Source organism: Phoenix dactylifera, chromosome 13 (assembly GCF_009389715.1).
Source record: "Phoenix dactylifera cultivar Barhee BC4 chromosome 13, palm_55x_up_171113_PBpolish2nd_filt_p, whole genome shotgun sequence".
NCBI lineage: Eukaryota > Viridiplantae > Streptophyta > Magnoliopsida > Arecales > Arecaceae > Phoenix > Phoenix dactylifera.
The window spans coordinates 12,371,595-12,383,556 of record NC_052404.1 but is presented as its reverse complement, the minus strand read 5'-3'; the positions used below and the strand labels follow the sequence as shown (position 1 = coordinate 12,383,556).

Sequence of the window (11,962 nt, the reverse complement as noted above, 5' to 3'; positions counted from 1 at the left end):
CAATTTTTCGCACTCTCCATATGATTGCCTGGGACCCTCTTGAATCACTCGAAGGGATGAAATCAACTTCCATTCAAGAGTTTCATAATCAGACAGTTGGGGCCGTGTGCTAACATTGAACCAAGAGCAACATGGGAAGGTTTCACAGCCACATACTTCACTCTCTTGAGTTGTTAAAATATGGATCATGGGAGATTCATTGACTGTTATGAGAGGGACAAGCCCACCCATTAGATTTCGCAGTGCATTCCAACCTCTTGCTTCGAGACATCTAAGAAGCTCTCCAAGATCAAGTTAATTATTCTAAATCCATCTTTAAATATCTATATAAAATTCAGTTAATTATCCTAAATCTCCTCTGCTGCTTGCACACACATGACAATGACGCCGCATGTTCTCAACCTCGATCCACAGAATTAGGAAGAACAAGTGGGACCACCTAAACCACTCTATATTGAAAGTTCTTGCCTTGATGTTAAGCTTCTCCAAGAAATCATCACCAAACTCAAAAAATCGCTTATTTGTTAAACATTCCACAAGTAAAAGCTGAGTCAGCGCATGATCCAATCCAACCGGGATAAACGGGACCGAGAGTAGAATTCTCCCATCCAACGCCGGGTGGGACGGCACCAGGCGTCCGCGTGGGGATCATCGTACAAGCCAGGCGAACCAAGCCGGTTAGCGGCAAGACGTTCACGCCCCAACGGCCCGTCAATCACCGGGCAGCCACCTCACATCACCTCAAACCGCCGAACGCGATCCCAAAATCTACAACCATGTAGCTTTTGACCTCGCTGCCTCGCAGGACGAGAAGTGAGAGCGGCGCCGTCCCTCTCTTCGATGTCGATATAAAATCCCTACATCCCCTCTCCGCAAACACAAACAGAGAGCGAGAGCGAGAGAGAGCTGTGTTGAGAGTAGAAGCATGAAGGACCTCCGTGAGCTGGGAGAGGTCTTCCGCACGGCGCTCTTCGTGAGGATCACCGTCCTCGCCCTCACCGCCGTCGTCTCCTTCTACCTCGGCCGGCATTGGTCCGACGGCTACCCCCAGCTCGTCTTCTACACCCACTCCCTCCCCTCCTCCTCCCCTTCCGTCACCGTCTCCCCCAACGCCAACGTCACCCTCGACGTCTCCGCCCTCCTCTCCAACGCCACCACTCCCGACGCCGCTGGAGCCCCGCCGCTGCAGGACGAGCAGCCGGAGGCGCTTCCCTCCCGTTCCCCTCCTCCTCCCTCGCCCCCGCCCCCGCCGGCGAGGGTCGGGATCGTGGACGAGGATGGGATGATGAGGGAGGACTTCGACGTGGGGCTGCTCGACCCGGATCTGGTGGATAACGATGTTGGAGCGGGGAGCGATGCGGGGATTGGGAATGGGGAGGTGGGCGGGCGGGCTAGGGTTAAGATTAACAAGTTTCACCTCTGTCCAGAAAGCATGAGGGAGTATATTCCTTGCTTGGACGATGAGGAGGAGATCAAGAAGCTCCAATCGACTGAGAGAGGGCAGAAGTTTGAGCGGCACTGCCCAGCACAAGGGAAAGGGTTGGACTGTCTGGTTCCTGCACCGAAGGATTACAAGACCCCAATTCCGTGGCCTAGAAGCAGAGATGAGGTATTTGTTTCATTATTGAAAACGCCGAGATATTCTGTAACTCCAATCGGCGAAACACACTTATTTTGTTGGATTAATTTCGACTGATTGGGTTGAAGAAGTTTAAGCAACTAGTACAGTTTCTAATTGCCTGAATGAAGAGCACTTAAAATCTAAAAGTTGTAAGCTAAATTGACAACAAATCATGCAGGACAAGTTTGTTTAATTTAATGTACAATTTATGATTCCTATTCTCACACTATAAGTTAATTTGGTCATCATTCTTCGAGTGTTCTTCTGCTTCCCCCTTTTCTTTGTTGTCCACTTATATACTTCTTTCTTTGCACACAATTTTTACGAGAACCAACCTCAATTGCCTAAGAAACAGATTTTATTTAACTTTCATGTGTTAACATGTTTGACTACAGTGCCTCCAAAATCCAAATTGCACATTAACCTATTTCATATGCAAAGGTCTCTGAGTATATGTGTGTTCTTCTGATGAGGCCTCCAGATTGGAATGCAACTGACAGAACTTTGTACATATGCTATACTCTGGTAATGTGGCGCTCATGTATAAATTCAAGGTAGACAGATCTGTTGCATATGACGATTACAGCATAGGACACAGGACCTAAGTTGTTAGATAAGTAGATTTTTTTTTTGTTTAAATTATTCAGTCATGTGATGAAGTTCTCTAACATTCACAAAATCATTTCTGCCATCCGTAGCATAATGCAAATGAGGAGAGAGAAATTGAAGAATCTGGTTTATACCTTAGCACCAGATAATAGGAGGAGCTGGTAACACTGCATTACAAATTCTAAAGTTTGGTTTTATTGAAGACAAATGCCATCTGCAATGTTTTTTTTTCTCAAAGTCCTCATTTGAGTAACAGTTTCTTCTGGAACCTAAATTGTCTTTTGGGAGTATAAGATCCAAAATTAGCAAGTGAACCAAGAAGATGGAATTTACAAAGTCTGTAGAACGATGGAAAACTGTATATAGAAGGAAACTATATAGTCCATTCACTGAAGTCTTCATCAAAATGCTAGGTAAAAGAAATATGAAAAAGTCATTATGCTCAATTTGACAACTTCTTTTGCTTAAATATTGTCTTCCCTAATTCTTCTGGCTTAAACATCTCTTACACCATACTATCAAAATTATTAATGTTGCATTTTATTGCTGCCAACTAAAGCTTTTTATCAAGACAGTCGTGCAATTTGCTAAAGGAAAAACAAACTTTGTTTCATGAATATGATGAGAGTCACAAAATTTTAAAATCTCTATATCTCAAGTTTTTAAATGTCTCTGAATCTCTTTTGCTTTAGAGTACCCTTGAACAAGCTATGTCAATTAGTTCAAACAATTTTCTGCTTTTTTGATGCCTAAGTAGCTTTGAAAGTGGTAAATGGAAATGCAAAACTTTTACCCCAAAAAATAATAGTGGATAGCTGAAACTCGAAGCCCAACCTTCAAATCAAAGAGACATTAAGACAATCACAAAGCTGCATGTAAGAATCGGTGGTCTTTTGTCTCTTTCCTCATAAGATAGATCCTGCTGTCCACATTACTGATCCAATTTACTTTTGGAAGATTTTGCTGTTATCTGAAGGTTTTTACTCTGACATACTATTCTTTTTCTCTTGACAAATTGTTTTTTAAAATTTTAAATTATTATCTCAGGTATGGTATAGCAATGTACCACATGCACGCTTAGTGGAAGATAAAGGAGGGCAAAACTGGATCTCAAGGATTAATGACAAATTTAAATTTCCAGGTGGTGGAACCCAGTTTATACATGGAGCAAATCAATACTTGGATCAGATCTCCAAGGTTACATAATTTCCAAATTGTCTTGTTTCTAACTTATATTCATCTTGTGTATATGACTGCAGTATTTCTTCTTCCTCGCATAACATGCAGATGGTTCCAGATATTGCATTTGGTACTCATACAAGAGTTGCCCTGGATGTTGGGTGTGGTGTGGCAAGTTTTGGTGCTTTTCTATTGTCACGTAATGTCATCACCTTGTCCATTGCTCCAAAAGACATTCATGAAAATCAGATTCAGTTTGCTCTTGAACGTGGTGTGCCAGCCATGATAGCAGCTTTTGCAACACGACGGTTACTATATCCAAGCCAGGCATTTGACTTGATTCATTGTTCAAGATGTCGAATAAATTGGACCCGTGATGGTATGTCATTCTTCCATTTATATTACTCTTAAAATTGTTACGTGTATTCATAAAGATACAAGCTGGCAGTGCTGGTACTGTATTCTGTTCTTCAGATATCCTACTTCTCTGTATGGATATATATCTTTGTTACCTCCAAACTTGCTGAGATTGATGTATATTCTTTGCCAAGGTCCACAATATGTTAGGCATTTCTTGTGTTGTTGAGTTTAGAAATTTGTACCTGCTTTTCTGAAAAAAAATAAATAAATGTATAATTCTAAAGAGTGTGATTGCTAATATTTGCTTGGCTTCATTGTGCTAATAAATTTTCAACTTTTGGTGAAGATGGAATTTTGCTCCTCGAGGTTAACAGAATGCTCAGAGCTGGAGGATATTTTGTTTGGGCTGCACAACCAGTTTATAAACATGAAGAGAGCCAACAGGAGGCATGGAAAGGTATCTTCCTTCAAAATTGTCATTTTAAAAAAGAGTATGTTTACAGTTTTGCGATGTAATTGGTACTTATACATGGATAACATGCAGCATTTGCCAAGTTTTTGAACACAGCAAACATATCTATGTTTGTAAGCCATATCATCTCTTGTTATGAGTTCATATCGATCTTTATCATAGTCACTTGACAATATGACCATATTTAAGTTTTATGTACAGCAGATTCTAACTCTTTTAACTGCTTTTTTATTATAAATTGGATAGATGGAGTTTGATATATGCAGCATTCACCAATGATGCATAGTTTCAATAATGCATTTAGTGTATTCTTATTTTTAGCCATTAACTTTGGGGGTGTTTAGTACCTAATGTTTCTTGTTCATTGTTTATTTGACTATCTACTGCATAAGAGACTGTCATCTACCCCGACACTTTCATTTGAATAACATAAACAAGTTCAATTCTCCCCCCTATCCTCTATTTGATCCCCATTTTAAAGTAACTACTATTTTCTCGTGCAAATGCCATGGCTCTGTGTATGTTTGATGTATGAACATTCAATTTGAGATCATCTAAGTAATATCCAGTTGTTAGTTCTTATTCTCCTTCGATGTCCTATCCTGTGGTTTTTCAGTAACCCTGTGATTTTTCAGTGTACTAACAACTCTTTTATTAACATAGGCAATTTTCACCCAATATTATTCATTTATTGTAACTCGTGTTTTCTCGACTTAAACCCTACTGCATAAGATGATGAAATGGTAGATGAAGTGTTCCTCTAATTTTTTGTTTCAGCAAATAGATCCATCTATTTTTGTTGGCTGCACAGAAATCTTCTTCTCATTAATCCTGTCAATAACAGGAAAAATTGAGGATAGGTACGCCTATGCAGAGTGGGTTTCCGCATGTTGAGCTGAATAAGAAAATAACCAAGATTCCATAGATATCTTTGTGATACTGAAACATCAATTTTGATTCTTTGTCCCGTTGTAGAAGAAAACTCCATAAATAATGCCTTTCCCTCTCTATTTTATCCACATATGGGTAAGGTTTTGGCATATCTATATTCAGAATCAATAACTTTCCTTGTAAACTTTCCAACTCCTAGTTTATCAGAAATATAAGGTTTCAATGTATCTATCTTTAGAATGAATAGTTTTCTTTGTCTACTTATATCTATGAGTGCTTTGATGAAGCTTCTTTATTGTTTCTCTGTATGTGGATCTGACATGTGATTTATATGTATAGAGATGGAGAACCTTACTGCTCGTATTTGTTGGGAACTTGTGAAGAAGGAGGGGTATATTGCCATATGGCAAAAGCCTTTAAACAATTCTTGCCATATAAGTCGCAGTTCTGACATCCAACCTCCACTATGCAATGCAGAGGATGACCCAAATAATGTTTGGTATCTTCAAGTCCTTTATGCTCAGTGTTGTAGGAATGATCCAGAATTGTTTTATAGTTGATGCTCTTTCTTGTTTGATATATGAACTTTAAACAAATAATAGGAGTTGTAGAAGCTTCTTTCTGGGTGTCCCTACCTTCTTTGCCACCGTACATATATCACCCTGTAAAGCTTATTCTGTATCCTGTTGCCGCTAGTTACTTTACTAACTAAAATGTAACACCTTAAAAGATTATTGTTATCCCCATTAGTCAACTCGGATTGTAGCATATATGTGGGATGTAATAATGAACTTTTGGTAATAAAAGGGAAGGTTGGTGATGGCTCTTCTACATTTCAATGCAATTCATGATATTTTGCAATATTCATGTTTTTGCCGGTTATAACTTTATCCAAATTGAAGTCTGCTATGTTCTGAAAATTCACGTAATGCCTAGATCATGCAATTGGAGATTTATTTTATTAATTTTGAAAAGCACAGGCCAGCTGGACTTGGGTCCCCAATCTACACTCCTCTCCTCAGAGCATGCCCCGGGAGAGATTCGATCTGAGCTTAGATGCTGGCACTCTCACCATTATTTATTCTTTAAAAAAGAAGAAGTCAAATTCACAATCCATTCCATTTCAACCTTCCCCCCTTGGGTTTCTCTTCCTTACAACTGAATACCTCTTCCTTAAAACTCAAATTCTTTTTTAATTAACAAGAAAAATAAAACATGAAATTAAACTGAAACCTCCGATTACAGCCTTAAATCTTTTGGTGTAGCAAACTATGCGTTCTTGATACTTTTTTAGGTACAGCAACTCTTATAGACCTCTGGAAATTATTAGTTTTAAAGAAGATCTAAAATGATAACTGAATAACAAGGTCCTTTTATTTAGAAAGAAATTTTGTTGCTTCAGTTCACCAAAAATGCACTGCATGATGCTTTCTGAATGTATTTTTATTCAATTTACTTTTCAATTTCTTTTTCTGTGTTCTGTAAGTAGCTCTTTCTGCAGGTATGTTGATCTGAAAGCATGCATTAGCCAACTTCCTGAGAGTGAATATGGAGCAAATATTACAGCCTGGCCTGCTCGCTTGAATGAGCCACCACAAATGCTTCAAGGTGTAGAAATGGATGCTTATATAGCAAAAAATGAGCTCTTCATGGCAGAGACAAAATACTGGAATGACATCATTTCAGGCTATATCCGGATTTTTCGTTGGAAAAAAATGAATTTGCGAAATGTGATGGACATGAGAGCTGGATTTGGAGGGTAAACTTTTTCCCTTTCGCACTTCCATTTTGAAGTGTTAATATGATACTTGACATATGGTATCTTAAGATGCTCCAAGCAACTGTTGTGAAACTTGATTTAGAAACATTTATACAACAATTCAAACATTTAAAAAAGGAGTAAAACTTTCAAATATAGAAAATATTATAATTTAACTTGATTAATGTACCATTATCATTATGAAAGGTGCATTCTTGTAGTTTTGATGCTAGAGAAATACATCAATAATTTGCATGTGCAAACTGTGTTATAATTGGATAACTAGTGATATATTGACCAAAATAAAGCAACTTAGAACAAAACTTTGGGAGCAGTGATCAAATATATTATTCAGATAGTACTTCTGTAGACTACCAAAAAGATAGGGCTTATATAGAGTAGATAAACTTGGTCCATGAACAGTGTGAGTAAGCTTTATTCACTTAACAGTTGAGTAAATGGAGTTTTTTTCTCTGCTGATCTTTCCCCCTTAAAATTAGGCTGAGATTATTGATAGTTTTATTGATCAAAGTCTTAGTAGGCAAAAAAAAAAAAAAAACAGAGGATCAGGACCTAGAGGTACTTGTCACACTGTGCTTAACATGGTGTTCTAAAGTATCTCAGTTTTTCAGCCAGTATATTGGCTGAATTTTTAGAAGATCCTGTAATAGTAATAGTAAATATAATATTTCTAATGAAGGCTGATGCCTTTTTGGATTAAATATCTCTAGTTTGTTTGTCATATGGTAGTGTGATTTGACTTTTAATGCTGACTGGTTTGAATTGAACTTGAGTACTGGTAGAAAAAGATCGATTCTCAGTGGTTGATTTGATTGTTTATTTGGGCCCTTAGTTTAATGAGTTAGGGGTGGGTGTGGTGTGGGAAAGCTTTCAAAACTTCAGTATATTATACTTATCTAATTACCAGATATTAAATAATATTGAAGACAACTAATCTGCAAATTCCAAATATTTATAGAATAATGAGCTGTACATTTTATACAATTAGACTAATTCTAGTCTGCTCTTAATGATGAAAAGTACTTGATAATCCTATAAAGACGGCATAGAAGCACTAGGAAGCTGTAGCAAAAGTGGAAACAATGTTCTCAGGTGGGTTCGATGAAGTACTGCCTACTGCGTTTGGGACCTTGCTCATATTCCTAATCATATATTGAAAACCATTTGTTTGCACAGTTAGAAATATTTCATTAGATGACATGATGATTAAGGAAACTAGTTGGTCTAATCATAGTGGAGAAATCAATTCACTTAAAATCTAATATGGATCTCTACAACAGAAGCTATGTGGAGTGTGTAGATAGTAACAGGGCAATGATCTTTTGGTATCGCAGTTGTTGTCTCATCGCCTATAGTAAATAGCAAAGTGATGGTAGTGGATCATTTTGTTGAAGCGTGACCTAGGCAGATCCTTTTTCTGTTAAAACTTTTGCCTTTTATATTACTTTGGATGTAAAATGTCCTTTTTCCTCATATCATCCTTTCTCTTGCTTTGACCTATTCTTTTTAATATGCTGTTTTATTTCTGCTTCATGACTACTCTTGTTCTGGATTTACTGACTAGAAATAAAAAGACTAATCAATTCTTCGCTTATGCTCCCCCTGCTGCATCATGCTGCTGAGCTGGTATTCCTTTGTTGTATGATCATGAATCACCATCTTGTGGCAGGTTTGCGGCTGCATTAATTAACAGTCAAATTGATTGCTGGGTAATGAATGTTGTCCCAGTTAGTGGACCCAACACATTGCCTGTAATATATGATCGTGGACTTATAGGGGTGATCCATGACTGGTATGGTCTATCCACCTTGTTATCTCTATCATTTAACAGATGAAAATGACTTGCTATGATATTTCAGTTTTGAATTCTAAACATGGGAAACTTTAGACAATTTTCTTTCTTCACCATTTTATATATGATTTGCATCTATATATGTGTATTTAATTCATCTGAAAAGCTGAAATATACTAGCTTTGATCAAATATGTCAACTAACTGGTCTCTCAACCGAAAAAATCTGCATAAGCTTTGCCTTCAGATATTAGATTGATATCATAAACAGCTGCATTGGTTTGTCTACCTAGGTTTTGCAGGCCTTGAATCTTACTGATCTTTTTTGTTAAAAATACGTAGTACTATTTCACAGCATGGAACCTAACCTATAGTAAATTATTACTTGATGTGTTTTTAGGTTCGTATGGTTCTTGAAATGGGGTTACTTTTCTTCACTGTACATTTTGTACATTTTAATCAAATTACCTTCCACTGTTGGACTTAACATCAGATTTATAATTGATATTCAGAGCATTGACTTATACTAGTCATATATTTAATTTGTTTATGTTAGGCTTTCGAGCCAGTTTATTTGAATTTCTTATTATTGTAAACTTGAGTTGTATTTTCTTCTGCAGGTGTGAACCGTTTGATACATATCCAAGAACTTACGATCTACTGCATGCTTTTGGTCTGTTCTCCAGAGAGCAGAAAAGGTACCAAGAATTTTTTGCAGCAAGCAGTTTTAATTTGCACAATTTCATATTTATTTCCATGTCAATTTTATTTGTCTTTCTACACAGTTGCTTTCTGTCTGTTTCTACCCACACCAAAATATTGGGGTAAAAGAACCTCTTACATTTATTCTATTTGGAAAATGTGGTGACCGTTGGTTGGTGACCGTCCTATTAAGGGCTTTCTATGGGCCTTCTAACATGTTAGAAAACCAAATGGTCTAGATCAGTCATGGTAGACGGGATTTGGAAGCAGGTAGGCTTATTCCATTGTAGCAACTGCCTATACTAATCTCTCCTATTGTCAGGTGCAACATCTCAAGCATCTTACTGGAGATGGATCGCATATTAAGACCTGGTGGGCGTGCTTACATTCGTGATTCAAAATTTATTATGGATGAGATTCAAGAAATCACAGAGGCCATGGGGTGGAGGACCAGCCTGCGTGACACAGCCGAAGGCCCATATGCTAGCAGGAAGGAATTGTTATGCGATAAACCAATGCTGCATTCCTAAGTTTATAAAGTTATCCCTGTTGTCTTCAGAAAGAAATATACTTCACTCTTGCTCTCTCTCTCTCTCTCTCTCTCTCTCTGGGGATCCAGACTGAAGACTTGGCGAGGATAATTATATGGATGAGGGTGCTTGATTGGTGCAATGCTGTGCTTGTTCTTGACTTCAGGGGAGTGGCATTGCATGTTCTAGCAGTGTTACAATCAAAATTGCCTCATAAATATCATTGAGCTGGTGTGTATTGTCATTCCTTCCTTTGAATTGGTATTGTGAAACGTGCCATTTTTATCAAAGCGATTGGTGCAGTACACCCGAGTGAACTTTTTTGAGTGATTTTCTCAACCGAAGAACTGTTCATTAGCAATTCTTTGATGAGTATGCTTAATTATGATGTCCTTTATCAACAGCATATTCGTGTTTCCATTAATTTAAAAGCTCAATATATGTTGCTATAAACTTTTTATCATAAGAGTGCATGTTTTGTGGGTATGGAGGCTTCTATTTCAAAGTTACATAGTGTGATCAAATGTGTATTTGTGGAGGATATCAGAGTTGCATCAGGAATGACTCAGAAGCTTGTGGACAAGGTGATTTCCAGCTGATCAAACACCGCCTAACCTGATTAGTAAAATTTAGATTGCTCACTTACAAAACACGAAAGATAATTATTTAAAGCAAGGATTTAAAACTCGGTACTGGATGGTGCATTGGTATTTTTAAAAAATTGGTACCATCTTACTCTGGTGAATTTATAACCTTATTTTGAAAGTTTTCAAAATATTTATAATTTTTTTGTTTTTTCATTTGGAGTTGCCCCTGATGAGTTTTTCCTTTTTCCACCTTCTTCCCTGGTCGTTACTAGATGAGCCCAAAGGCTGAAACTAACCAGCAACTGATCTTTTTCTTTTGCAATTCAAGATCCCTATAAATTGCTGGCTACTCCATGAATTAAATGGACTGCTAATATATATAAATTTTCTGTCTTGAAGAATCTAATTATAGGCATAATTTCAGTTTTGCAATTCAAAATATCTTTTTGAATAAATGGATCTGCTAACAAGTTTCCGTAATGAACATTTTGATACACAATGTTCTTAAGATAAGGTTCTGATTAATTTTCTTCAGAGATCCGAGGTACCGACACGTTCTTAACAGAGATTGCTAGTTGCTCATCATCTTAAAGACGAAGTAATTAAACGATCAATGCGGCGAAGGACCTTTGTCACTATTCGCACAGCTCATAGGTCACATAGTTCTGAGGTCACGTTAAGGAAATTAGTAAACAATGGCGTACAAAAACTAAGGAATGCTCTGGGACCTTATGAATATATGAAAAGTAGAGTTATTTAAGTCCATTAAAGTAGAATGAATTATATGATATCATGATACTGGAGCCAAGAAGCGAAACCGGAGGAGGGATCGACGCGCTCCCCCAGGGGGGTAGGTGTTCCCTATTTAAATCTTAAATCTTATATTAAATATTATAAAGTATGAATAATTTTTTTTCAAGAAGCATTAGGAACCGTTAGATTTAATTGTGAGCATCTCTCACCCACTCCGTTGTTGGTTTTATCCCATCAGGATCTTACGCCCTCTTCTAGCAAGTGTTCACGTTGAATTCTCTTTGGCAAAGATTCATTCTCCATCATGATCGTGCCTCTTTTGTACTCTCAGCGATGCATTAACTTTCCACTGGAGGACTCGCATGACGAAATATATCAATCTCTCGCTCTCTCTTTTGGATCAGGTTGAAGACTATGTGAGGCAATTCACCGGGACTATGGGCTCCAAATCTGCTTTATTGGAGTTGTGAGCTGCCTTGCTTCCATCAACACTGCGAGTACTCTTTTGGTTGGCCTGTGATCCATTTATGGGAAATCTCATGTATGTCTTAAGTTTACAAATTTTATAAAATCGAGTCCGCATCAATTCTAGTTGGTCTACTTAGGATACTAGTTCAAATGCACATGGACTCAGGACACTAGTTATATATTAGCCTAATCTGATTACTGTAGAAATACCAGCTCGAG

General features: G+C 37.6%; 1 protein-coding gene across 1 annotated transcript; it reads left to right on the top strand.

The window, feature by feature from the left end:
• The first annotated feature begins 560 nt into the window (after window positions 1-560).
• On the top strand, window positions 561-10,394 carry LOC103716757 (probable methyltransferase PMT11). The gene is made up of 9 exons (XM_008804900.4): window positions 561-1,609; window positions 3,278-3,427; window positions 3,518-3,788; window positions 4,116-4,226; window positions 5,472-5,631; window positions 6,634-6,891; window positions 8,582-8,704; window positions 9,324-9,401; window positions 9,728-10,394. The coding sequence occupies exons 1-9, from the start codon at window positions 926-928 to the stop codon at window positions 9,933-9,935; spliced, it is 2,043 nt and encodes a 680-aa protein (XP_008803122.2). The 5' UTR covers window positions 561-925; the 3' UTR covers window positions 9,936-10,394.
• Window positions 10,395-11,962: the final 1,568 nt, after the last annotated feature.

What these genes read in the sequence shown, in the direction of transcription:
- LOC103716757 (XM_008804900.4), top strand. Translation starts at nt 926, where the DNA reads ATGAAGGACCTCCGTGAGCTGGGAGAGGTCTTCCGCACGGCGCTCTTC. An exon ending in GGCCTAGAAGCAGAGATGAG is followed by an intron (nt 1,610 to 3,277) that starts GTATTTGTTTCA and finishes TTATTATCTCAG; the next exon opens with GTATGGTATAGCAATGTACC. An exon ending in ATGAGAGCTGGATTTGGAGG is followed by an intron (nt 6,892 to 8,581) that starts GTAAACTTTTTC and finishes ATCTTGTGGCAG; the next exon opens with GTTTGCGGCTGCATTAATTA.